The following is a 23,463-nucleotide window of genomic DNA, read 5'->3' on the forward strand; positions in this document are numbered from 1 at the left end:
AAAAGCAAGATGTATGAAGTATGTTGCATGAGTTACCAAAAAAAGAAAAGGAAAGAAAAATAAAATCAAGGAATACAGTAGTTATTATTGTACAACGATGCAAACACAAAATTAATGCAGTAAAAAAAAAGGATCCGCAATAGAGAACCAACTAAGATTAGAGGTGCTCTACCTAGGGTCTTCATCAGACTATCAATCAAGTTGCAAAGCCATTAACGAAATGCTTGATTTCCAAAGCAGTGTGGGTGTTTACTAATGGATGTGACAAACCAATCAACTAGTTATCATCATCATCATCATCATCATCAGCCTATATTTTATGTCCACTGCAGCACGAAGGCCTCTCCCTGCGATCTCCAATTACCCCTGCCTTGCGCTAGCGTATTCCAACTTGCGCCTGCAAATTCACCATCCCATCTGGTTTTCTGCCGACCTCGACTGCGCTTCCCTTCTCTTGGTATCCATTCTGTAACCCTAATGGTCCACCGGTTATCCATCCTACGCATTACATGGCCTGCCCAGCTTCATTTCTTGCGCTTAATGTCAACTAGAATATCGGCTATCCCTGTTTGTTCTCTGATCCACACCGCTCTCTTCCTGTCTCTTAACGTTAGTCCTAAAATTTTTCGTTCCATCGCTCTTTGTGCGGTCCTTAACTTGTTCTCAAGCTTCTTTGTTAACCTCCAAGTTTCTGCCCCATATGTTAGCACCGGTAGAATGCAATGATTGTACACTTTTCTTTTCAACGACAGTGGTAAGCTCCCAGTCAGGATTTGGTAATGCCTGCCGTATGCACTCCAACCCAATTTTATTCTTCTGTAAATTTCTTTCTCGTGATCAGGATCCCCTGTGAGTAATTGACCTAGATAAACGTACTCCTTTACAGACTCTAGAGGCTGACTGGCGATCCTGAATTCTTGTTCCCTTGCCAGGCTATTGAACATTATCTTTGTCTTCTGCATATTCATCTTTAACCCAATTCTTACACTTTCTCGATTAAGGTCCTCAATCATTTGTTGGAATTTGTCTCCATTGTTGCTAAATAGGACAATGTCATCTGCAAACCGAAGGTTGCTGAGATATTCGCCGTTGATCCTCACTCCTAAGCCTTCCCAGTCTAAGAGCTTGAATACTTCTTCTAAGCATGCAGTGAATAGCATTGGAGAGATTGTGTCTCCTTGCCTGACCCCTTTCTTGATAGGTAACTTTCTACTTTTCTTGTGGAGAACCAAGGTAGCTGTGGAAGTCCTTGTAGATGTTTGCTAAGATATTCACGTATGCCTCCTGTACTCCTTGATTACGCAATGCCTCTATGACTGCTGGTATCTCTATTGAATCAAATGCCTTTTCATAATCTATGAAAGCCATGTAGAGAGGTTGATTGTACTCCGCAGATTTCTCGATTACCTGATTTATGACATCCATGTCATAAATCATGATCCATCGTAGAATATCCCTTCCTGAAGCCAGCCTGTTCTCTTGGTTGGCTGAAGTCAAGTGTTGCCCTGATTCTATTGGAAATTATCTTGGTGTATATTTTATACAATACTGAAAGCAAGCTAATGGGTCTATAATTCTTCAGTTCTTTAACGTCTCCCTTCTTATGGATTAGTATAATGTTGGCGTTCTTCCAGCTCTCTGGTACACATGAAGTTGTGAGGCATTGCGTATAAAGGGCAGCAAGCTTTTCAAGCATGATATCTCCTCTATCTTTGATTAAATCTACTGTTATTCCATCTTCTCCAGCAGCTTTTCCCCTGGTCATGTCTTTCAAGGCCCTTCTAACTTCAGTGCTAGTTATAGAAGGAGCCTCTGTATCCGATTCATCACTATTTTGAATGAAAGTAGCTTGGCTGTTTTGGGCACTGTACAGGTCAGTATAGAATTCTTCAGCTGCTTTTACTATGTCATCGAAATTGCTGATGATATTACCATGCTTATCTTTCAGTGCATACATCTTGCCTTGTCCTATGCCAAGCTTTCTTCTTACTGATTTAATGCTGCGTCCATATTTTACGGCTTCCTCAATCTTTCCCACGTTATAATTTCGAATATCCCTTACTTTTTTCTTATTGATTAGTTTTGATAGTTCAGCGAATTCTATCTGATCTCTTGTGTTCGACATTTTCATCTTGTCGTTTCTTTATTAGGTCCTTTGTTTCTTGGGAGAGCTTACCTACTGGTTGCCTTGGTGCCCTACCTCCTACTTCAATTGCTGCTTCTAAGATCAACCTAGTTACGGTTTCATTCATTATCTCTAGTTATGAGCCTCTTATTATACACAGCCTGATCCCTGTTCTTATCATCACTGCTTACCTCCTTACTGTCATGCTAAATCAAATTAACCAAAAAGAGAAACTTGGCATCATGCCAATTTTTTTTTTGAAACTCTCATGACTCAAAACGCTGGTTAATATACGCGAAAAAAAAAGAATGAAATTTAAATTTAATTGCTGTTTCCCATTCTTTTTGAAGCCAAATAGTTAAGGCAAGTAAAGCAAACGCTTTAGGTAAACAACTTCTTGCTCCTTAAAGCAGTGGAACACAGTGAAAAATGGTTGAAAACAAGGCGTTGATACTTACAAGTACTAGGTATTCATAATGCGCCTATGCTGAATATTCAGGCAGCTATGTATTTTGATGGCTGCCAATACAATACAATACAATACACACACCCTCTTCGCCGTGAAAGCAACTGGGTCGAATGCAGAATACCTGTTCGCACATTTGTTCCATTCTTACAGCTGCATGTAAAAACTGGCAATGCAATGTTGAACTGCATTTTATTACAGTTCAGATAATTCAAACAAAACTCTGCAGTCTCTATAAGTGTGAATTACCCTGCAGAGGCTGTATCTTTCAAGAAATTTCCAGCACAATTTAAGGTTGAACTGGTAAACAATGGCCTAGCATAAAGCCAAATTCGCTGCTTGACAGACCACCCACTGAACTGAAACAAACATTTTTTTGCCTTATTAAAAATTCCAGGGTTCAGTGTCCCGAAGCACCACGTGCAACGAGAAACATGGTAACGGGAGCTCCCAAATTAGTTTTGACCACCTGGGGGTTCTTTAACATGCACCTAAATAAAAGTACACAAGCCTTACTGCATTTCACCCCGACGTAAATGCAGTGATCGGGAATCAAAATGGCAATCTCATGTTCAGCCAGAGAACACGATTAGCCACTGAGAGATATAATTTGCCTTACTGGAAGCGTATATGGGCATTCCCTTCAACCCATTTTTGGTGGACTCAGGAGAGCTCACCTTGGGTCACTATCCATGGTGGCTGCATCTCCTGAAGTTTCAGTGCTGCATGCCAATGTGGTTACGCAGACGATTTTTGGCAGTAGGGCTGCTGGCACTGATGGTTCTTTTCCATCCATGTTTAGAGGGACCTACAAAAAGCTTGAAAATTATTTATTATTGCGATAGCAATTATCTGGACACTCCAAGCGCATTTCTGCCATCGTCGTCGCCGTGATGTTAATTCCGTGTTAAATGCGTGAGCTTTACCTCCCAAAGACCTAACCTGATATTCCTTTTGACGTATAGTTCTGAATAACAATTAGCTTGTTTCTTTAGCGCATTTGTTTTCTTCAAATATGTATGCACGGTACGTTCTTCCCAAGAACAACAAGCATGTGAAACCGCTTACATGTATGATTAGATGTAAATGCTAGCTTCAGGTCAAGGCACTGTACGCGTCGGGGCACTGTCTAAAGGTAGCGATAAGTGAAATGAACTCTTTGAACGCATCCCAGGCACGCAAAGGGCTCGGCGAGCCCCCAACCCACAGACAAATCCGGATTGAAGCTTTGGTGTCACCATTGCCCCTTTAGTGGCCTGTAGGCATAGTCGAAGTAGACAAATTAATGACATACTGTTTACACTAATACTAACACAATTCTCACTTCCTTTCACCACATTACACAGCTGTATTGCGGCGAAGCCATTATAGAACGCACATACGAAGGGCGTTCATAAAATTCATATCATAACTATCATAAATATGAAGCAAGCGTACACGATAGGCATCAAAAATAGCGCACGTCTTTCAAGTTTAAGTGGAATACAAAATTTTCTTCTGTGTAGCACTGTGGGAAATCCCTAGGACATCAAAACATAAATGGCAGCGTCCATCGGGAAAGATGGCAGAAGCAGGAGCAGTGATTCGTCTTCTGCATTCGAAGGAACACAATGCCAAGGAGGTTCATGCCAAGCTGGTGACGCCGTAGGTCGACAATGCCTCAGGTTATGGCACTGTTGTGAAATGGCAGCAGGTGATTTCAATGCGGTCGAACAAGCCTGGACGATGAATGGAGTGGCCGACCATCGCTGGATGGTGAACCACAAATTGATGCGCAAGTGGAGGGAACTCTAGTGCTTGCTGACCGGCGGAGAAATGTTGAAAAAACAGTGCAGCAATTTAACGCGAGTGCGGGCTCAGATTAGACTCCCATTTTATGGTGTCATCGCTTAATATATTCTAATCTAAGAACCTTGATTGAGCAGCTACCGCGCGCACAGGCTGCCGGCCGACTGCGCTCCCCACGCGACTTGTCTCTTGCGCTCGGCAGGCAGCTCATAAAAATTTCTAGAGAAGTCGAGTCGGCAGCAATCAATTTCCTTCCCTCCTATTCTCAATACACAAGACAAACAACCACTTACTGCAAACTTCAACTTCGGACGGTGGATCAGGCCAGCGCCTGATAGGCATTAGGGGGCCACCATTACTAGGCCATAAAAGTAACTTGCTTTGGCTATAGTTTGGCTAGTCACATAAAGTCAACCTTAAATTCAACACGGCGAACATGACGTCACAAACATATTCCAACATCATAAAACTGACAAAGATAGCGAAGGAGCGTTTCAGGCAAGGTGCCTTTAGATTTGTAGGCACCACCTCTTGGTTAACCTCCATGCCTTCTGCCTTTCTCTTGCTTGCTTCCTTCCTTCCACAACTAAGGAGGTCACACATAGAGTTCACACAGTGTTATAGTGAGAAACTCTATGAGGTCACATACTGTAACCCTTGGAGTGGCAACCGCCTACGGGAGCGAGTGAAGCCACTTGCCACGGGCAGCCATATTGTCGGGGGCAAAAGCGCTCGGCACTCGAGTGCGCTTTTGGTTCCCCGATAAAAATTGCAAAAAAAAAAAAAAAAAATACTTGCGATGAGGCAATTTAGTTATAATATATGATACGTTATTTTTTGTGTGCATGCCTTGTATCTGCACAAAAATGCGTAATTTGCGAAGTTAAGACATTCACTCGTTATGATAGTGCAAATGTAAATGATTGGTAGCTTTATAAACGATCACGAACAATTTAAACCAATAAAGAAAGTTGATCAGAGAGAAAACCCATAGGGATACATAGGGCTTCATAGAAAATCTATGGGGAAGCTGATAGCAGGGGTGGGCCAACTGAAGTTTGCAGGTGGGCCAACTTGAAATTTGGAAGTGGGCCAATTTGAAATCAGCTCCACCACTTGTCGAGTGGGTGCCGCAGTGCTACATGCAGTTGACCTGCCGATGGGGGGGCCGAGTCCCTCCTTAAAACATGGAGGGGGGGGGGGGGGGCAGGCTCCCCCCCCCCCCTGACTTTAAGCACGGACACTCTGGTTTGAACACTGTGCACACACATTAGTGTTCCTTCTGGGCAGGAGGAGGAAAGGGAAATAGGGCAACCAGATGCACGTTCGGTTCGCCATCCTATGCAAGGGGAAGGGGGTTAAGGTATGAAAAAACAAAAAAGAGAAAGGAGGGATGGAGGAAGGATGGCACTATTGGTGCAAGAACATGCAGCTATCCATCACTACAATTGGTCACTGAAGCCAATTATTTTACAAACTGCAGTGATGCTAAAGTCATTTTGCAAGCCTGCAACGCATAGAGCCTAGCCTAAGGATGTTAATCTTTGAAAATGGTTCATAAAAAAAAGAGAGGGAGGAAGAATGGAGCTATCGGTGCAAGCCCGTGCAGCTATTCATCACAATTGGTCACTGAGGCCAGTCGATTTCATAAACTGCAGTGATGATCAAGTCCCTTTACAAGCCTGCAACGCTTGGAGCCATAGTTCAAGGATCTTAATCTTAAAAATGGTTTAGATGGGTGTGTCCGACATTCAAATAAGGAATGAGCAGGTTTTTTGTAGAAGCAACCTCTAACCAGAGGCGAAACAATAAAGTTGCATCACGGTGGGAGAACTGCACTGTTCCTACCATTCATCAATTTTCTTTCACAATCAAATAAGTCGTGAAAAAAGGCACTGTCTATGAGAAAATCTCATTTGGAACATTTTCATGAGCTGCGAGTATTTTGGCCGATTCTCCGTGAATTTGTTGGCAACGAAAATAAGACTGCTATGTACGTAATGACATAAATGGTATGAATGACATGATGCAGTCGTGGTCTCTTAATGCAATATATATCTGGATATGAATGACATGGATGTCATGACATTAATGACAAGATGTAGATGAGCATGTCGTTCCATGTCACTCCTGTCATGTCTGTAATTTCTTGCCATTCTTGTCAAAGTTTTCATGTGCGCTAGCACTTTCTTGTGTGTATTTATTCTACCGCTCTGTGAAACTACGACATTTTTTACTTGAATGTTTGTACGGTATTACTTCCCGCTTTGCGTTTTTCTTTTTATGTGATGAGTTACATTTGCTAACAAATACATTTATTATGTTTATATAATGGCTCGTTATGTGATTAAGTTTGGCTTCATTCTTTTTGTCATTAACGCAATATTACTTTATCTCACACAAGCATTTCGCATTTATTATTCCTGCCTAGTTTAATTCATCAGCTGTTTTTGTTGTATAACACATTGTATAAACAATTAAGTTTGCTTTCTTTGTAGTTCGAGTGATTTGTCTTGTAAACCTGTATTGCCCACCTGTCATGCTCTCAAACGAGAGCAGCAGTATTGAAAATACGTAAATGTCATGCATGCACGTTTCACCACACATATCCCGATACATATACAGTTAAAGAAATGACCATGATACCATCACCACATGGCATTAATGTCCTTCATGACAATCACGTCATGACATGCATGTCATTCATATGATGCCATTTTATTCATATCATGGATATCCCGATATACAACTTGTACAAAAATATAACTGACATGAATGACATGATGTGTGTCATGACATGAGGGTCATAAATGAGAATACTATAATGGATTGAATCGCATGACATGCATACCTGACATTAAGGCCATGCCACGCCACGCTACGTATATGTCATAATTGGCACGAACGCCATGGTGGGTATGTCAAGCCATGACTTATGATTCCCATGAATGTCATGACATGCATGCATGGCATGACATTAGCATGACAAGAACTCATGCCAACCCAGTGGACCAAGCTGTCAAGTAACTTGGGCCGATGACTATATGCTCATGTTCATGATGTCGCGATATAGTCGTTGCATCATCTTCCAGCTTTGTAATCTGCACTTGAGCCAGGTGGCACGCATAAGAAGATACCAGCATCTTGGCAGCAGAACACCAGGTGGTGGTTGCATCCGTTCAAACAAGGATTGAAAAGCAAGTTTCCCACGAGTGTTTATTTCCGAGGGCCGGACAGCAACAAACTGCCCTCCTCGTTCCTCCCAAAGTTCGAGGCATCACAGCTTCAGGAAAAGCTTCAAGTGTAACCGGGAATGTGATTAGGTGCAGATGAACGAGGCCTGATCAGTGCATTTGAGCCATGATGACAAAGGTCAAGGAATATGTGTGGGACATAATGAAAGAAGCAATGTCGTAGGAAGAGAACCTAATGGCGTTAATAGGGGGTGGGGGGGATTGGCATACTGCAGAGAAGAGGAGCAGGAAAGTTTCTGTGGATGCGCAGTTTGCAGGGTGCCAGAAGTTGAAAGGCAGTTGTGAAATTGAAAGGGCAATGTTTGCAGTAAACAGGGAGATTTGGACACTAGCAAAAGCAATGAATTTTACAGTCACTGACAACAACAGAGAAGTGCACAGAGCGGGCCGCATTGGTGCTATTGTGTGCAACAGGATACATTTTAGCAAGAAGGTACATTCACCGAAAGGATGTCAATTTGAGGCACAGGCAGTAGCTCTTTAATTCAACCAGCATTTTTTGAGAATTTCACCTAGTTTGCAGTATGTCTGTCACTACGTATAACCTCTTTCGTGCCAACTTGGATCATGTGGAGTACATGGTCTAATATTGGTAGAGCATCAGGCTTTTGTGCTGGGGGAACTAGGTCAGAAACAGACCGTCGACATGTTTTAATGTGATTAGCAATCTTTGAGAAGTTCACTGAGGTTGCAGTATGTACAGTGAACAAAAAGGTACACTGTTGTTCCTGCAAAACATTCATTGCTTATGTTTTTAAGCCATTACTTCCTGATATTTCTTTCGATAATGTCAAACAGACTGCTCTGCAGCAGCCAAGGAGACAGAGATGGACGACATTTTGTTTATTGACAATACCACAAAGCTCCACTTTCCACTTCATTTCACGGAGCTCACTGTCGACTACATTTTCAAGTTCGCATGGGAGTGCATGTGTGTACGTTTTTTTCTTTTCTATCTCTCGTAGTATATTAAACGTGCAGTAGCATGCCAAGTCTTCCACTCGGCTAACTTCTCCAGTTATTGTTCAATTTCTCACCGATCGCTCAGGTATTTTCACATGCTGGTTGATGTATATGGCTTCCTTGTGATACCTTCTTAGAATATGCAAATCGTGTGCACTGTGGGCATGCACTAAACAGTGTGAATAACATAACATGGCATTAAGTGTTCTAGCGGCGTTTGCTCGAGGCTAACAGTCTGGCATAACGGAGTCCCAACCTTTTCAGCAGTTTAGTTTAGAGGACCCATATGCAAAATATCACATCTTTCTGTTCATTACTGTATGTTTGTAACTAACCTTTTTCTAGCCACTTTGAGTAACTGGGTATATGCCACTGAGTGTGTGCCACTCGTCAGTGACAAAAAAAGATCATTTAAAGTTTTTCCGGTGCTAGGCGGAGTAGACCATGTCATATACATTACCAGACATATTTTTATGAATATATATTCAGACATGCGTGAACTTCCCAGCTGCACTTCTAGATGGGGCAGCTTGACCAGAGGGAAGTGCTGAAAGAGGAACCCAGCTGCAGTACACACTTCATACATGATGCGCATCAGTGGTGACAATATGGTGTGTCACTATATTGCTTCAATGCTGATCGCATTAACGCCGATAATCATCCAGAGATCGAAGTCTATTAGACCATGAAGTGCTCAGTGAAAGAGGCAGGCATACAGAATGGTGCATGAAGTTCCCAAACGATGCTAATCACAGTAAAAGACAAGGACATGAAATAAAAACAAACTCATGGCACTAGGTAGGACGTTCTGACAGGCTAGTTGGTTCATAGCGTTCAGACGTTCTTAAAACTGCACGGAAAAAAAGAATGAGGACACACGAAAGAAACACACACGACACCACGAGCGCAGTCCACAGGTACTGTCCACAGTAGGTTGTCATTTTTATGCTGGTCCTTGTCTCTCTAACGCAACTTGGGCATTTTCGCAGCACTTCTGGAGATCACTGAAGGACGCTGTCTTTGGCAATGAACCATCACATCTTAAGTCTGCTTAATGGGCAAATAAGCACATGATGTATCTATCCATCTCGAGCTGCAAAAGCAGTGAGGCTGTGGTTGGCGAATGTAACAACATCCAAAATGGAGAGTACTTTGACAAGATCAGTGCTGTGGGCAGGACCTATCTGCTGGCATAGAGATTTACAGACTGATAGAAAAACAAAAATTAAAATACTTGCAACTGAATTCCCAAATTAGTAGCCGTTCAAAGTTGCAAAATGGTCTTTGCACTAGAAGATGCAAACAAAAATACTGGGTGCAGGACACATGAAGCTATTTCTATGTCTGCATCTTCTAGCGCAAAAACTATTTTGCAAGGCATAACCAACACCCCCCAATCACCGCTTCGACTTGAAATATTCTGTGACATACTTGTGAGCCATTTACGTACCAAGAATAAACAAACAGCATTCTTTCCCTAACGACAAATGTTCTAAAAAAAAAAAATGAAGGTTTCATCATCATTATCAACCAAAAACCCCTGCTAGCTTGCTGACCCCCACTCCCATCTCACGAAAAAGCTGGATCCACTCCTGTAAGGAGCATTTGTAGATTAGTGGCACAGGAACAGGGAAAAAAAAAAAAGATGGTGCTATGAGTAGCTTATCTATGGACAGGTAGTGATAGCAGAGAATGATAAAGAATTTAATGCAAAAGCATTATATGGCTCATGGGGCGGAAAATCCAGTGTAGTTGGCGCTGGCGTGACCACGATGGTCCAAAAGATCAAGTGAGCCAATCGAGGCAGTTTTGATGTTATGGCAGAGTGAATGAAGGCAAAGTTAATTAAGGTGAAGGTGTTTAATGCTGGTTTAAGACATTGATTAAGACTTAGAGATTGACTCCAACCAAATAAGGAAATTTATTAGCCCGACGTTTCGGAGCCAATTCGGCTCCTTCTTCAGGGGGGTATTCTTCGGAGGTGGCGGTGTGCCGCTTTTAAAAGGTCCATCTTAAGAAAGGAGAGGAAGGGGGAGAGAGCATTGCGGCACACGAACCCACAGCCATTAGTGGGAGTCGAACCCACGACCTTTGGTGTTAATTAGGGCAAAGTTAATGAAGGTACAAGTTTAATTAAGACAGAGTTCATTATGGTACTCGTACCCCCGACCATTGGTAGTCCAACCCACGACCTTTGGTGTGAATTAGGGTGAAGTTCATTAACGCACTCGAACCCACAACCTTTGGTGGTCGCAATGCTTTCACATTCACCCACGTATGCATAACAAAGTGCCCATGGGTTTTTGATTGTATTAGAAGTAATATTAGTAGGAGATATGAATGTGCACATGGAGGATCCAGGCAGATATACTGATGACAATGGTTCTCTAGTGCTGGATCTGTGCTAGCAACAGAAACTTGTAGCAGTTAACAGCGAGAATATGTGTCATGGACAGATCATGTGGCAATGCACAAGGAAAGATAGTCTGGTAACGATCATAAACATATTACCTTATATTTTAAGAGAGATACCACTGCAAAGACAGGAAGCAGCAGCAGCAGAATACTTAAAAATGAATTAAAAGCAAACGGTAGTGGCCAAATCACTGCGAGGTAGCTAGGGATGTCAGATGGTTGTTTTCCTTTGTGTGAATGTGGTGCGTCGAAGGCAAAGACTCGTAGTTCCATCTCGCAGAATGGGCATCGGTGGTAGACATGGTCCGCTTCTTCAAAGTGATGGCAAAGAGGCCGGTGTATAGAATAGCTTGCACTGTAGAAAGTTAACAGTATGTCAATGATAGAAGCTCCGTGCGGAGGTAGGTGAACAGTTAACAAATAATGGGAATGTGCCAATGCATTACAGGTGCTGAAGTGTAGTCACGAATTTCAGCAGACTAAAGACAGACAGGGACAAGTAGCACGTTTAAAATAAACATTTATAATTGCAAAAGGAAACGACAAACAACATAAAGCAAACAATTTACAGCACGAGTTAATTCTAGAAGTTCCCCAAAGTCCTCAGCTATCTTGAATTGATAAGTCCAAAATATTTACATTGCGTTCCTCAGCGTGGCCACGTCACCTCGTCGTCACGGCTTCCGACGACACGTCGTTGGGCCCGCCGATGCGTCGTAGACTCGACGTCGCTGTCTCCGACGTTGGTCCACTGTTGAGCTGGTCAGGAGGTCAGGATGGTGGGGTGACCGAGGCGCCTGGATCGCCTGGTCAACTCCGCTAGCCTGCGGATCGTAGCTGCAAGGAATCCAGGAAGCGGCGCCGTCAGCCTGTAGCTGCGGCTTCCGGTGGGACGTCCACTCAGCTCGCGGGTCATGGCCGCGGCAGCCGAAGAACAGCTTCCACTGGGTTGCCGCCGTCTCCGATATCCACCCTTCCTGTTCAGCCTCCAGCTCCTTCTGCCCCTTGTCGTCCCAGAGTGTAGCTGTGCCCTTCTCTTCTGCTACGTGTCTCTTCTCCGCCTTGGCCACGTAGCCACACGTTCATTTTTCCTCTTCGTCTTCTTTTAAACCTTCCATTCTTTTTTTTTGAATCGGACACTTTCGTATTTTCTCACTTCTTTCTTCATCTCTTCAATAGCCTCCTCATGCTATGTTGCCCTCTTCGAATCTTTTTCTTCTTCTCCCTGCTTCTTTCTTGGCTCATGACAAGTGTAGCTTGAGAAAGTTCTTTTGTTTTTACTTCCGAGTCGAGTTGGGAACGAACCATTTACTCATTCAAGGGCGCCGTACTTTTAGTAAAGCATACTTACATGAATCAGTTAAGACTTTACTATAAGAAATCATGTCGTTTTATCCGTGTGAACATGACATAAAATGCTAAGCCAAAACAGGAGGTCGCCATTGCCCTTTAATTTAGCTCAGAAAAATCCAAATGCAACATTTCACAATTTATGTGGCGCTTCACTTACAGAAGGCAATGTGGTCATAGTGCTTTTCTTTTTATTCGCTGGAGTTGCCACACAGCATAATAATGTCGGAAATAAATATAAGCATGTAGGTCCATTTCATGCAGATATTGAAGAAGTGACGTACAAAATGTACTGGCCATGAGCCATCGTTCATAGTCACTTCTCAACTAGACACCCCAAGCACACGTTTGCTGACTGTCTTTCTCCCAGAGCACATCCAAAGTGGCAAGTATCCACTGCAGACACAGGAGCAGAGCCAATCGGACACTGCACATTGTCTTCATAATGTTGACACCAAGTACAAGTGATGGCAGGTTAAGACCAGGCTGGCCCGAAGTCTATGGAGAGAGACCCGGTTCCTCCTTGATGTCAACAGTTGGGATGATCTGAAAAATATTGTTTTCTTTTCTTTCTTTTTTTTTTTTACTTCTGAGCTGCGAACACACCATTTACTTAAAATAGACGCACTATAAAAGAACCCATACTTCTTCCAATTTCAGTTAGAACATACCGGTGAGAACCAATTAAGATTTAGACGACAGCAGCTAGTCCTGAGTTATGCTGTTATCTTTTCCCCCACAATGGAGCCGTGCTGGAACCAGTGCAAATTTTTTGAAGCACAGACAAAAAAAAAAAAAAGAAGAAGCTGTGGGGTCTCACACGTGCTCTTGGAACAAAGGAACGACAACACAGTAGTGCAAACAAACAAAAGGGCATTTATTGCACCTTTCATACACTAATGCACGCTAGCTGAATTACTACGCATAGAACATTCACATGGGCGCGCGACAAATCAAGGAAGTCCAACTCACTGCGACCGGATAGCGAGCAAATTTGTTCGCCCCATGCTATGACACCATCGCCTAGTCGTTCACGTGTACGGTCACGCAAACGGTGGTGCATTTGAACGATCCGTGTTCGTCCATACCGGTGCCCTGCCCCTAGCCACGCGAGACGGTCTCGCGAAGTGGGGAATGGCGCACGCGCGGGACGTCCGCATCGCTCACCGACCCTTACCCGAAGAGGAACAGCCTTCTCCCTTTTGCGCCCGCATAACCCCCCTGCCATCAGGTGGCGTTAGCTGCGCAACACTAGCGCCATCTCTCGTAATACGCTGCAATTCCGCCACCTTAAAGCTACGTGGCAAAGCCAGATTACAGGAGACGGGAGCCATGCGGGGAAAACAACATCAGGGGACACGTGAGAGTCGCGCATCCCCACAAAGCTAAATTTGAAAAAACAGCATCATTGGCATAATCCTTGCTCAGTTTATATAGCAGCAATTCTGCAATGGCCTGAAGCTCATGTTACCTTTGTAATAAACATTTCAAACATACAAGTTATGCAGTGTGAGCATGACTTAAATAATGATAACCAGAAACAGAAGGTCACTATTGCCCTATAATTTAGCTCAGGGTACGAAGAATACAAACTCAGCATAGCACAATTCCAAACTGCACTTCACTTACAGGAGGCACAGGTTCTACAGGAGGTGGTGTAGTTGTAGGGCTACTCGGTTCAGCTTTGATGTAAACACTTGTGATGACCTGAAAAAGATTTTTTTTTTGTCTAATGTTTACGCTTAAGCTGTGTCAGCAAAGAGCCATTTACATTGAACCACGAGCACGTACACACTCAGAAAAGAGCACCATACTTTGACTAATTTCGTGCATACCAGTGCGAACAATTTAAGACAGCTGTTGGAAGCTGTCCCATTTTATGCTGTTATCTGTCTCCACTATGGAGATATGCCGAAACCAACACATTTTCTTCGAAGCACACCAGGGAAATAAAGCTACTCCAAACCACAGCATCACTTGCATAATCCTTGCACAGCTTATACAGCAGCAATTCTGCAATTAACTGAAGATCATGTTACCTTTGTAACAAACTTTTCAAGCATGCAAATGACGCAGTGTGAGCATGACTTAACTAATGACAACCAGAAGCAGGAGACTTTAGGCTTAGAGTAGATGTGAAAAAGTTGTTTATTTTTATTTTTACATCAGGACTGAGTTAACAATGAACCATTTACTTTGAATCACGAGTTCAGATGCACCAAAAATAGAGCACCATAAATTCTTTAACTTCGGTTATGCACACTAGTGTGAACCAGTTAAGAGCAAACTGTTAGAAGTGGCCTCATTTCATGCTGTTATCTTTTCCCTCTATGCAGCTGTGCCAAAACGAGATCATTTTCTTCGAAGCACAAAGATAAAGAAAGCAATCCTACTTTAAAACACAGTATCATTGGAACATTCCTTGACCAACTTATTTAGCAGCAATTCTGCAATGGCCTGAACCTCATGTTACTCTATACCAGAGTTTTTAAACATTGTGGTGTCTCAGACGTGCTCTTGGGACAGAGGAACGACAACCCAGTAATGCAAACAATCAAAAGGGCATTTATTGCATCTTTCATACACTAATGCACGCTAGCCGAATTACTACCCATAGAACATTCACATGGGCGCGCAACAAATCAAGGAAGTCCGACTCATCGCGACCGGATAGCGAGTGAATATGTTCGCCCGCATGCTAGACACCAAAGCCTAGCCGTTCACGGGTACAGTCACGCGAACGGTGGCGCGTTCGAACAATCCGAGTTCGTCCATTCAGGTGTCGTGCTCCTAAGTCTTCTCGGGCGGTCTCGCAAAGCGGACCGGCGCACGCGCGAGGCATTCGCGCTGCTCGCTGACCCCTCATCTAAAAGGAAGCGCCTTCTCTCTTTTGCGCCCAAGTAACCGTGCTACGGTGGCTAGATGGGCAGATGTGCCGACCGGCGCGTCTGGAGCGTAGTTCACCGCTTCTCCGCATCATGACGCAAAATTGGCGCTGCGATCAGTAGAACGGTTCCGCTGTGCGTGTCGTATGCTACAGGGGGCTGGCGGCGAGCAAAAAAAAATAAAGCCCGTATTTGAATAGTTGTATGTCGTCTGTTCGTGTCAGTTTCAAAGGTGAAGAGCTCCGCGTCTCTCGTACTGTTTGCAAATTCCTAAGCGATGTGGAATGTTCCAGGTCGGAAAAATGACCGTCGAGATTAGCGGCGGCATTGCTCCACCAAAGAAGACCACCAAGGAGACTTACTGCTTCGCTCCGAACTGCAAGTCGGGCTTGAGGCTCTAAATTTGTGAGAAAGACAGCGGAAATGTTCGCCCCGGGCTGCTCAGTAGCTTGCTCAGTATCGGCAACGTTTATGAGCAAGCCGTACACCGAAAAGCGTACGTCGATGAGCTCCTCGACATTGGAAATTTGCAAGCCGCACATGAAGTGCTCAGCGCCTGCGACATCGAGCACCGCTGCGCGCTGCTACAGGGAAAAGAAAACTGACTCTAGGCTTATATTCTATATAGCAGGCTATGCAGCAAGGAAGTTCCTGCAAAGAACCAAGTGCTCCGATTGCTCAGGGACATTACTGAATTCAACAGAATGAGTAGGTAAGGGCTGCTGCTCCCTTATGAAGCATAAAAAAAAAAAAAAAAAAAAAAAACTGGTAGCATCGCTCGAAGACGCCTTCAAGCTGTGCTTCAGTTTAAATGAGTTACGAAGGAACAGTATCGCCGACTATGCATCCTTTCTGCAGCTGAATCCTCCGAATTTTATCAACTGTGAGCGGCACAAGAAAGAGCTCACAAACGATGTTGTGAGGTTCTATTCAATTACATGCCTTTACTTTCTTGTCAAGGGCAAGAACATGGCGCGCGAAAGCAACAGGGCGAACAGGAATCACCTGAAGCGGAGGCGTGTGCTGTGAATAATGTTATGGTGTGGTGGACCAACGTTGCGACCTTGCTGGCGCTAGGCTATTTATGTTGGTGCGTCTGCTGATTCACGTTACGAGAGCTTTTCTTGTATTTCAAGCATATTCATGAATCTAGCCCAAGACGTATTGCTTTATTTTATTGCAACCAAGCAGTGAAACATAGGCACTTACCAACACAATTCGTCTCGTAACAATTTAAATACCGTAACTGAGGCAGCAATAAACACAATAGCTGGATTTCTCGAAATTGAAACATTAGAACTAACTAAATATCGCGTAAACACGTTTCCACATACCGTATAAAACCACTGCAGTATTGTTTATGCATGGAAAAAATGCATCTACGTATTTAATGCAATGGGATGGAGCGCCGCGTTTATACCAATAAATGTGACCAATCGCCAAGCTAGAAAATTGACTTTAGCATATCGTGTCTTCTGACTAGACGACAGTAACAAATTCCCCATTCTGGCTTTGCCTACACTGCTCAAAACGGCATTGTATAACGCGTACTTCTAAGCTAGAGCAGAGGCAGCGATACTATCAAACACGCTGCTCGTCTACACAGCACAGCCAACGTTGCGCGAATCTCAGCCGTTATACTGTCCGCAGTGCCACTTCTGCGTCATGATGCGGAGAAGTGGTGAACTACGCTCGGTCGGCACACCTACCCATCTAGCCACCGTAACCGCGCCGTTAGGTGGTGTTAGCAGCACAACAATAGCGCCATCTATCGCAATACACTTCAACCACACCAACTGCCGCCACCACAAAGCCACGCGGCGAAGCCAGATTACAGGAGATGGGAGCCATGCGGGGAAAACAACATCGGGGGACACGCCAGAGTCGCGCATCCTCACAACATGCAAATTATGCAGTGTAAGCATGACTTAGATAATGATAACCAGAAACAGGAGGTCAATATTGCCCTATAATTTAGATCAGAATACGAAGAATAGAAACTCAAGGTTGTACAATTATAAACTGCACTTCACTTACAGGAGGCACAGGTTCTACAGGAGGCGGTGTAGTCGTAGGGCTACTTGGTTCAGCTTTGGTGTAAACACTTGTGATGACCTGAAAAAGTAATTTTTTATTTTTTACACTTAAGCTTTGTCAGCAACGAGACATTTACATTGAACCACGAGCACATACGCACTCAGAAAAAAGCACCATACTTTGACCAATTTCGTGCATACCAGTGTGAACAATTTGAGACTTAGTTGTTGGAAGCTGTTCCATTTTATGCAGTTATCTGTTTCCACTACGGAGATGTGCTGAAACCAACACAATTTCTTGGAAGTACACGGACAAAAACATAAAATAAAAATAAAATAAAGCTCAAAGCCACAGCATCATTGGCACACTACTTGATCAGCTTTTTTAGCAGCATTTTGCAATAGCCTGAAGCTCATTTTAGTTTCTAACAGACTTTTCAGACATCCAAATTAGGCAGTGTCGGCATGACATAAATAATTATAGCCAGAAACAGGAGGTCACAATTGCCCTTTAATTTAACTCTGACTATGAAGAATAGAAACTCAACATTGCACAACTCGAAACTGCACTTCACTTACAGGAAGCACGGATTCGACAGGAGGCGGTGTAGTCGTAGGACTACTCGGTTCAGCTTTGGTGTAAACACTTGCGATGACCTGAAAAAGTTATTTTTCGTTGTTACATTTGAGCTGTGTTAGCAACGATTCATTTACATTGAACCACGAGCACATACGCACTCAGAAAAGAGCACCATACTTTGACCAATTTCGTGCATACCAGTTCGAACAATTAGAGACTTAGTTGTTGGAAGCTGTCCCATTTTATGCTGTTATCTGTTTCCACTATGGAGATGTGCTGAAACCAGCGCAATTTCTTGGAAGTACACAGGGAAATAAAGCTACTCCAAACCACAGCATCACTGGCATAATCCTTGAACAGCTTATACAGCAGCAATTCTGCAATGGACTGAAGCTCATGTTATCTTTGTAACAAACTTTTCAAACATGCAAATGATGCAGTGTGAGCATGACTTAACTAATCATAACCAGAAACAGGAGACTATAATTAAGCTTAGAGTATGAAGAAGCTAAACGCAAAATTTCACATTACAATTCACTTACAGGAGGCAGCATGGTTGTAGGGCTACTCGGTTCAGCTTTGATGTGAACACTTGTCATGATCTGAAAAAGTTGTTTATTTTTATTTTTACATCAGAACTGAGTTAACAATGAACCATTTACTTTGAATCACGAGTTCAGATGCACCCAAGAATAGAGCACCATACATTCTCTAACTTTGGTTATGCATACTGCTGTCAACCAGTTAAGACAAACGGTGGAAGCTGTCCCACTTTATGCTGTTATCTGTTTCCACTATGGAGATGTGCTGAAACCAGCACAATTTCTTGGAAGTACATGAACCAATAATCAATCAATCAATTAATCAATCATGTTTATTTAACGTGCCCAGGAACAACCCTAAGGTCTGAGTGCGGGCGCACGCATACATTAAAAACCAAAAACAAAACACTCGGGGAAAAATCATTAAAAAATAAATGAATAAAAATAAATATTGTGAAAAGAAGAGAGTACCGACAAGAAAGCGCAAAGTAAATACAAAAGAAAAAGGAGGAGAAGGGCACTTGAACAATACATGAAATTATAACACAAGGCAAAGCTCGGAAAAGAACGATGACAAGGAGTTATGAAAGATGTCAAGTTCACTAAAGTAAGCGTTATAAAGATTCTGTATTCTGTGGACAGTTGAGTGTTCGTGATGACAGGCAGGAACATGGAAAGGTCTATGTTCTCTGGTGATCTTGCGTGGGATACGGAACATGACACAGCTGAGAAGTTCGGGACACGTGAGGTTACCGTGAAGGAGTTTAAAGAGAAAAAAAATAAAATAATAATAATAATTTTAAAAAACATAGCATCACTGGCACACTACTTGACCTGCTTATTTAACAGCATTTTGCAATAGCCTGAAGCTCATGTTACCTTTGTAACAAACTTTTTAAACCTACAAGTTATGCTGTGTAAGCATGACGTAAATAATGATAACCAGAAAGAGGAGTCAGTATTGCACTTTAATATAGCTCAGAGTGTGAAGAATTAAATAGTGAAATTGTACAATTACACACTGCACTTCATTTTTAGCAGGCAGTATCGTTGTTGAGCTAGAACGCCTTCTCCGTCTTGCCGTCAACAGTCACAATGATAACACACATCCGGCTTGCTATTTCTGATTGCCAACACCTCATAAATTTCTCACACAAGTTTAGTCTTCACGAAGTGAGCCAGTACTATGATTCTAAAATTTAAATATCAAGCACACCTTTTTCTGCAAATCACAAGATTTGAGCCATCCCCAATTTTAAGCATATAAAATGTCACATCTTATGAGTTACTGCATTGTTTTTTCAACATAACCACATCCACAGTTTGGCATTGTTCGTAGATATGGCACATGAAACATACTGGTCCTCATGCCAAGTTGCATAGCATTTCCTTTACTGACCTCCACGATTATTGCTCAGCTGGGGCTACTTGCATGGCACAGAGCAGACTAGCTTAACACCATGCCTCTTCACCAATTTCTTTATTTTGTGCAATAACACAAGAACATAGGGCACTATCTCAAATTAAATACACGCCTGTTGTCCAACAACTGCAACACTGGCATGCTATTTGCGTAGCCTATGTAACAGGCATTCTGCAAGAGCATGAAGCTCAGGCCATGGAGGAACCCACATGCCGTTACATGAAGATACCTTCTTTACGTCCAGCATGTTTATAAGAATACAGTTGCCGGGTGATAATGCGGAGAGCTCCGCAATCCGCTACAATCCCCATAAACTTAAAGTATAAGGGCAACCGAAATTTCGGACATCTTGCAGCGTGCTGTACGAAAATTGAGGCACTGGCTACATGGCCACACGGTAATTTGGCCATTGAGTCGAGCAGAAATAGAGATACTAATTTTGTTTTGATATGTCATCAGCACAGTTGTTGGTCATGTCGCCGGTGCCTCCTTGAAAACGAAACAATCGAAACCTAGTCTATCTAGTAGTCGCTGACCATGCCCAAACCACAGGTCAAGCCATGCTACTAAGTCATAAAAGTTGCATTGGTCATTTGCGCAATTTGTCATGCCAGTTCCGTTCCCCTCTTATCCATCATTCATGGTCAGTTGATCCTGTTGAACACGGTCGGAGTGTCACTCTGACCACTGACGAAGCATGAAAAGGTATAGCATGAAACTGCAAGCATATGTTCGTGTAGCAAAACGTAGACAAACTTAGGCTGTATTCTCGGTCAATCACTTTTGAGGATACTTTCGAGATATTTCACGTGACTAGCAATGTACTATGCGTTAACAGGCGGCAGCATTTCTGCACTGTGATATGATAGCATGCTTAGCACTGTGCCAAGACTGCCGTCGCTCGTAGACTCTGATGTGTGCCGTGCTAGTCACATGCAATTGAAGGTATCCCCGAAAGTAGTGATTCAAGAACACGGCGAATAAAGTCACTCACCACATTTATTCGATTATAAGGTGGTCACAATTATAAGATGAAGGTACCAGTTGGGAGACCCAAGAAGAAAAAAAAAGTATGCGCACTATAATATAAGGCAATGATTCATCAACAAATGATTCAGGCTCGATGAATATTCACCGAAATACTGAATTACCAATCCAGCAAAAAGCAAGATGGTGACCATGAAACAGGGGGGGAAAGAAGCTTCAACACGTGGAGGAGGGTGGGGTTCCCCAGGAGGTAACACATGCAGATTGGTTAAAACTTTCCCTTCAGATGCGGCCTTACAGCAGCACGCGCCGCGATGACATGAAGCCACACTTCAAAGCAAAATTCGCATATAACCTTCCCTCCATCATAACTATTAAATTTTTCTAATTCTTGGTGAGGATCGTACCTGTAAAAATACGGTACTGCCTCACCTGCCAAATTAGTTGGTACAGATTGTGTTGCAGTTCAAAATCTGGATCACCGGAAATGAGGCATTGCTGCTGCCATTGTAAAACAGCAACTGAACCTATCAGCCCACCTTTCAGCCTCGCATACAAGGCGGAGATTGACTTCAAGGCTAAGGATTCCGTGAAAAAAACCTCACCTTATTCGAATAAAAACGGTATTTGCTGGTGAATCCAGTATTTCGCACTTTGGATTATTCAAGCTTCCTGGTGGTCCCCGTCAAGTCTGAATTATCAGTCAGCGACTGTACATTCTTTATACACCAATAATGGCAAGAAAATTTAGATTTACTTTGCTACATTTGATAACTTGTTTTATCAGTGCTTGTAATCTTGGGGTTCGACGGTACTGTGTTACAGTCTGACATCCTTTTGTGTTGAAACAAGGTTGTGAATGGCGAGCCAGGACCTCAATTTATGCGGAGATACAAGCAGCACTATTTAGCCAAATGAGACCTGCAGAAACCCACAAGCTGGAGAGTTGGATTAATTTGAGGAGCCGTCGTTGCCATGGGAATGGTTCGAGAGGTCCGTGGCCATGCACTTGGCTTTGCTGTCACCCACCCTTTCGTTGCCCTCCTCTTCTTTGATTTTAGCAGCACTGTTGCCGTAGTGCTCTTCCTCATAGCACTGCAGAATGCATTCTGGCTCAAAGATGAGGCCCATGTTTGCCTGAAACAAGACAACAGTACGTGGTCACGACCATGAGGTGAAAAGTGCTGCAGCATGGGCAAGTCCTTTCACAGGGCAAAAAAGTCACAGGCCTGCGCGCCAAATGCAGCACAGTTACAGCGTAAGCTGGAGAAGTGGCTCCATAGGAGCTCCATTTTCTGCACCACACACTTCAGGGTCTTCACGGCAAAGTCTTTTCGCGCCGTTTTTACGAGAACGATCTGAACTGTCCGCCCGGCGTCGACGGCGAGCTGAGGTTTCTGCTGCACTCTGAATAGCACTCTACTGAGCCCAATGTTGCCTGGTTGCAGCCGCGCAAGTAGCTCTACGATTTGCTTCTTCAGCACAGGTTTGTACCTTGTGAGGAGGCGCCATAACGGGTACCGAAGAGTAAACACAGGTATCAAGACTACGTGGCGCACATGTCACATCCCTTCACCTGTGGCACGGTACGTTGCTGTTGATGATGATTGTTTATTGGCATACCCTTCAAAATGGGGTGGTGACAAACAGTCAGTCACCTAGCTTGCTTTAGTTACTCAGCTCCTGCTACATGCAGCATGTAACTGCTATATGCATTTGCAACATGTCAGGACACCTGGTAGAATACAACATAACTGCAATGCAAAGCTTTTACATATCAACACTATGCGGCGCGCATATCACATCGCATGTCAAATGGCATGATACGATGCTAATGATGATGATTTAATGGCATTCCCTTTGAAACGGGACAGTGACAGTCACCTAGCTGCTTGAATTAATCAAATATGCCATATATGTTCTTTTTCTTCCTCAAGACTATCCTATCTACCTCATACTGCCATGACTGTGTGACTAAGTGAGTATGTAACTGGTACATGGTGTGCCACCTGGTGTAATAATATGCAACTACAATGCAAAGGGCACATGTATAGACGCTACGCGGCGCGCATCTCTCATCACAAGACAAGTGGCACGATGCAGCTACTTGGATGCAGCCAGCGCCTCTGGCGGTGGCGGCACGAAAGACTGCCCTTGAGCCGCTGTTCATTTTCACGCCAAAACGCATTAGGCGGGCTAAGTCCCAGTTTGAACTTGGCTGAGCTTGAAGGACAAATTTACAGAACCAGGCGTTTTCTGGTTTTGTATTAGTTTGTATGTACCTGGAGTAGAAGAGCTACCACTCTAAATGTGTGCACATGTTGACGCTGTGCCTCTCACAACGCAAGTAGAGTTACTGTATATGCTACCAAAGGTAACGCAAGTCATCGCAAGACAAGTGGTACAATACGATGCTAATGGTGGTGATGATTTATTAGCATACACTTTGAACGCGGCGGTGACATACCATAAAATTACGAGCAAGCACACCCTTATGGTGAAGGATAATCCAAGAAAAGTTGAGAGTTGATGTGTTTTGATTTCTCGTGCTACTAATGTCCAACTCTTCGAATAACCCAGCTTAACGATAAGAATTATGATACCTGCCACAGCTGATTTTTAAAAATTCCGTAAAGCTCAATTTTGAAC

General features: G+C 43.3%; 2 protein-coding genes across 5 annotated transcripts in view; both read right to left on the reverse strand.

Annotated features, from left to right (window-relative positions):
• The window catches only part of LOC119432773 (uncharacterized), a 105,539-nt gene that overhangs the window by 18,774 nt on the left and 63,302 nt on the right, over nucleotides 1-23,463 (reverse strand). The window contains exons 16-21 of the mRNA XM_049658385.1: nucleotides 21,844-21,951; nucleotides 18,405-18,464; nucleotides 17,284-17,361; nucleotides 13,991-14,068; nucleotides 12,708-12,757; nucleotides 3,269-3,313 (exon numbers count right to left, since the gene is read on the reverse strand). Of these exons, the coding sequence (XP_049514342.1) occupies nucleotides 3,269-3,313; nucleotides 12,708-12,757; nucleotides 13,991-14,068; nucleotides 17,284-17,361; nucleotides 18,405-18,464; nucleotides 21,844-21,951 (419 nt within the window). The remainder of the gene's footprint in view (nucleotides 1-3,268; nucleotides 3,314-12,707; nucleotides 12,758-13,990; nucleotides 14,069-17,283; nucleotides 17,362-18,404; nucleotides 18,465-21,843; nucleotides 21,952-23,463) is intronic.
• LOC119433824 (zinc finger protein 271) overlaps nucleotides 11,515-23,463 on the reverse strand; it is a 29,017-nt gene continuing 17,068 nt past the window's right edge. The window contains exons 7-12 of one of the 4 annotated variants that reach the window (XM_037701084.2): nucleotides 21,844-21,951; nucleotides 18,405-18,464; nucleotides 17,862-17,939; nucleotides 17,284-17,361; nucleotides 13,991-14,068; nucleotides 11,515-12,907 (exon numbers count right to left, since the gene is read on the reverse strand). In XM_037701084.2, coding sequence (XP_037557012.1) covers nucleotides 12,860-12,907; nucleotides 13,991-14,068; nucleotides 17,284-17,361; nucleotides 17,862-17,939; nucleotides 18,405-18,464; nucleotides 21,844-21,951 — 450 coding nt within the window. In that variant the 3' untranslated portion in view covers nucleotides 11,515-12,859. The remainder of the gene's footprint in view (nucleotides 12,908-13,990; nucleotides 14,069-17,283; nucleotides 17,362-17,861; nucleotides 17,940-18,404; nucleotides 18,465-21,843; nucleotides 21,952-23,463) is intronic. The other 3 variants (XM_049658638.1, XM_049658639.1, XM_049658640.1) reach the window with 3 other exon arrangements.

The sequence above is a fragment of the Dermacentor silvarum genome, chromosome 11 (assembly GCF_013339745.2).
Source record: "Dermacentor silvarum isolate Dsil-2018 chromosome 11, BIME_Dsil_1.4, whole genome shotgun sequence".
Taxonomy (NCBI): domain Eukaryota; kingdom Metazoa; phylum Arthropoda; class Arachnida; order Ixodida; family Ixodidae; genus Dermacentor; species Dermacentor silvarum.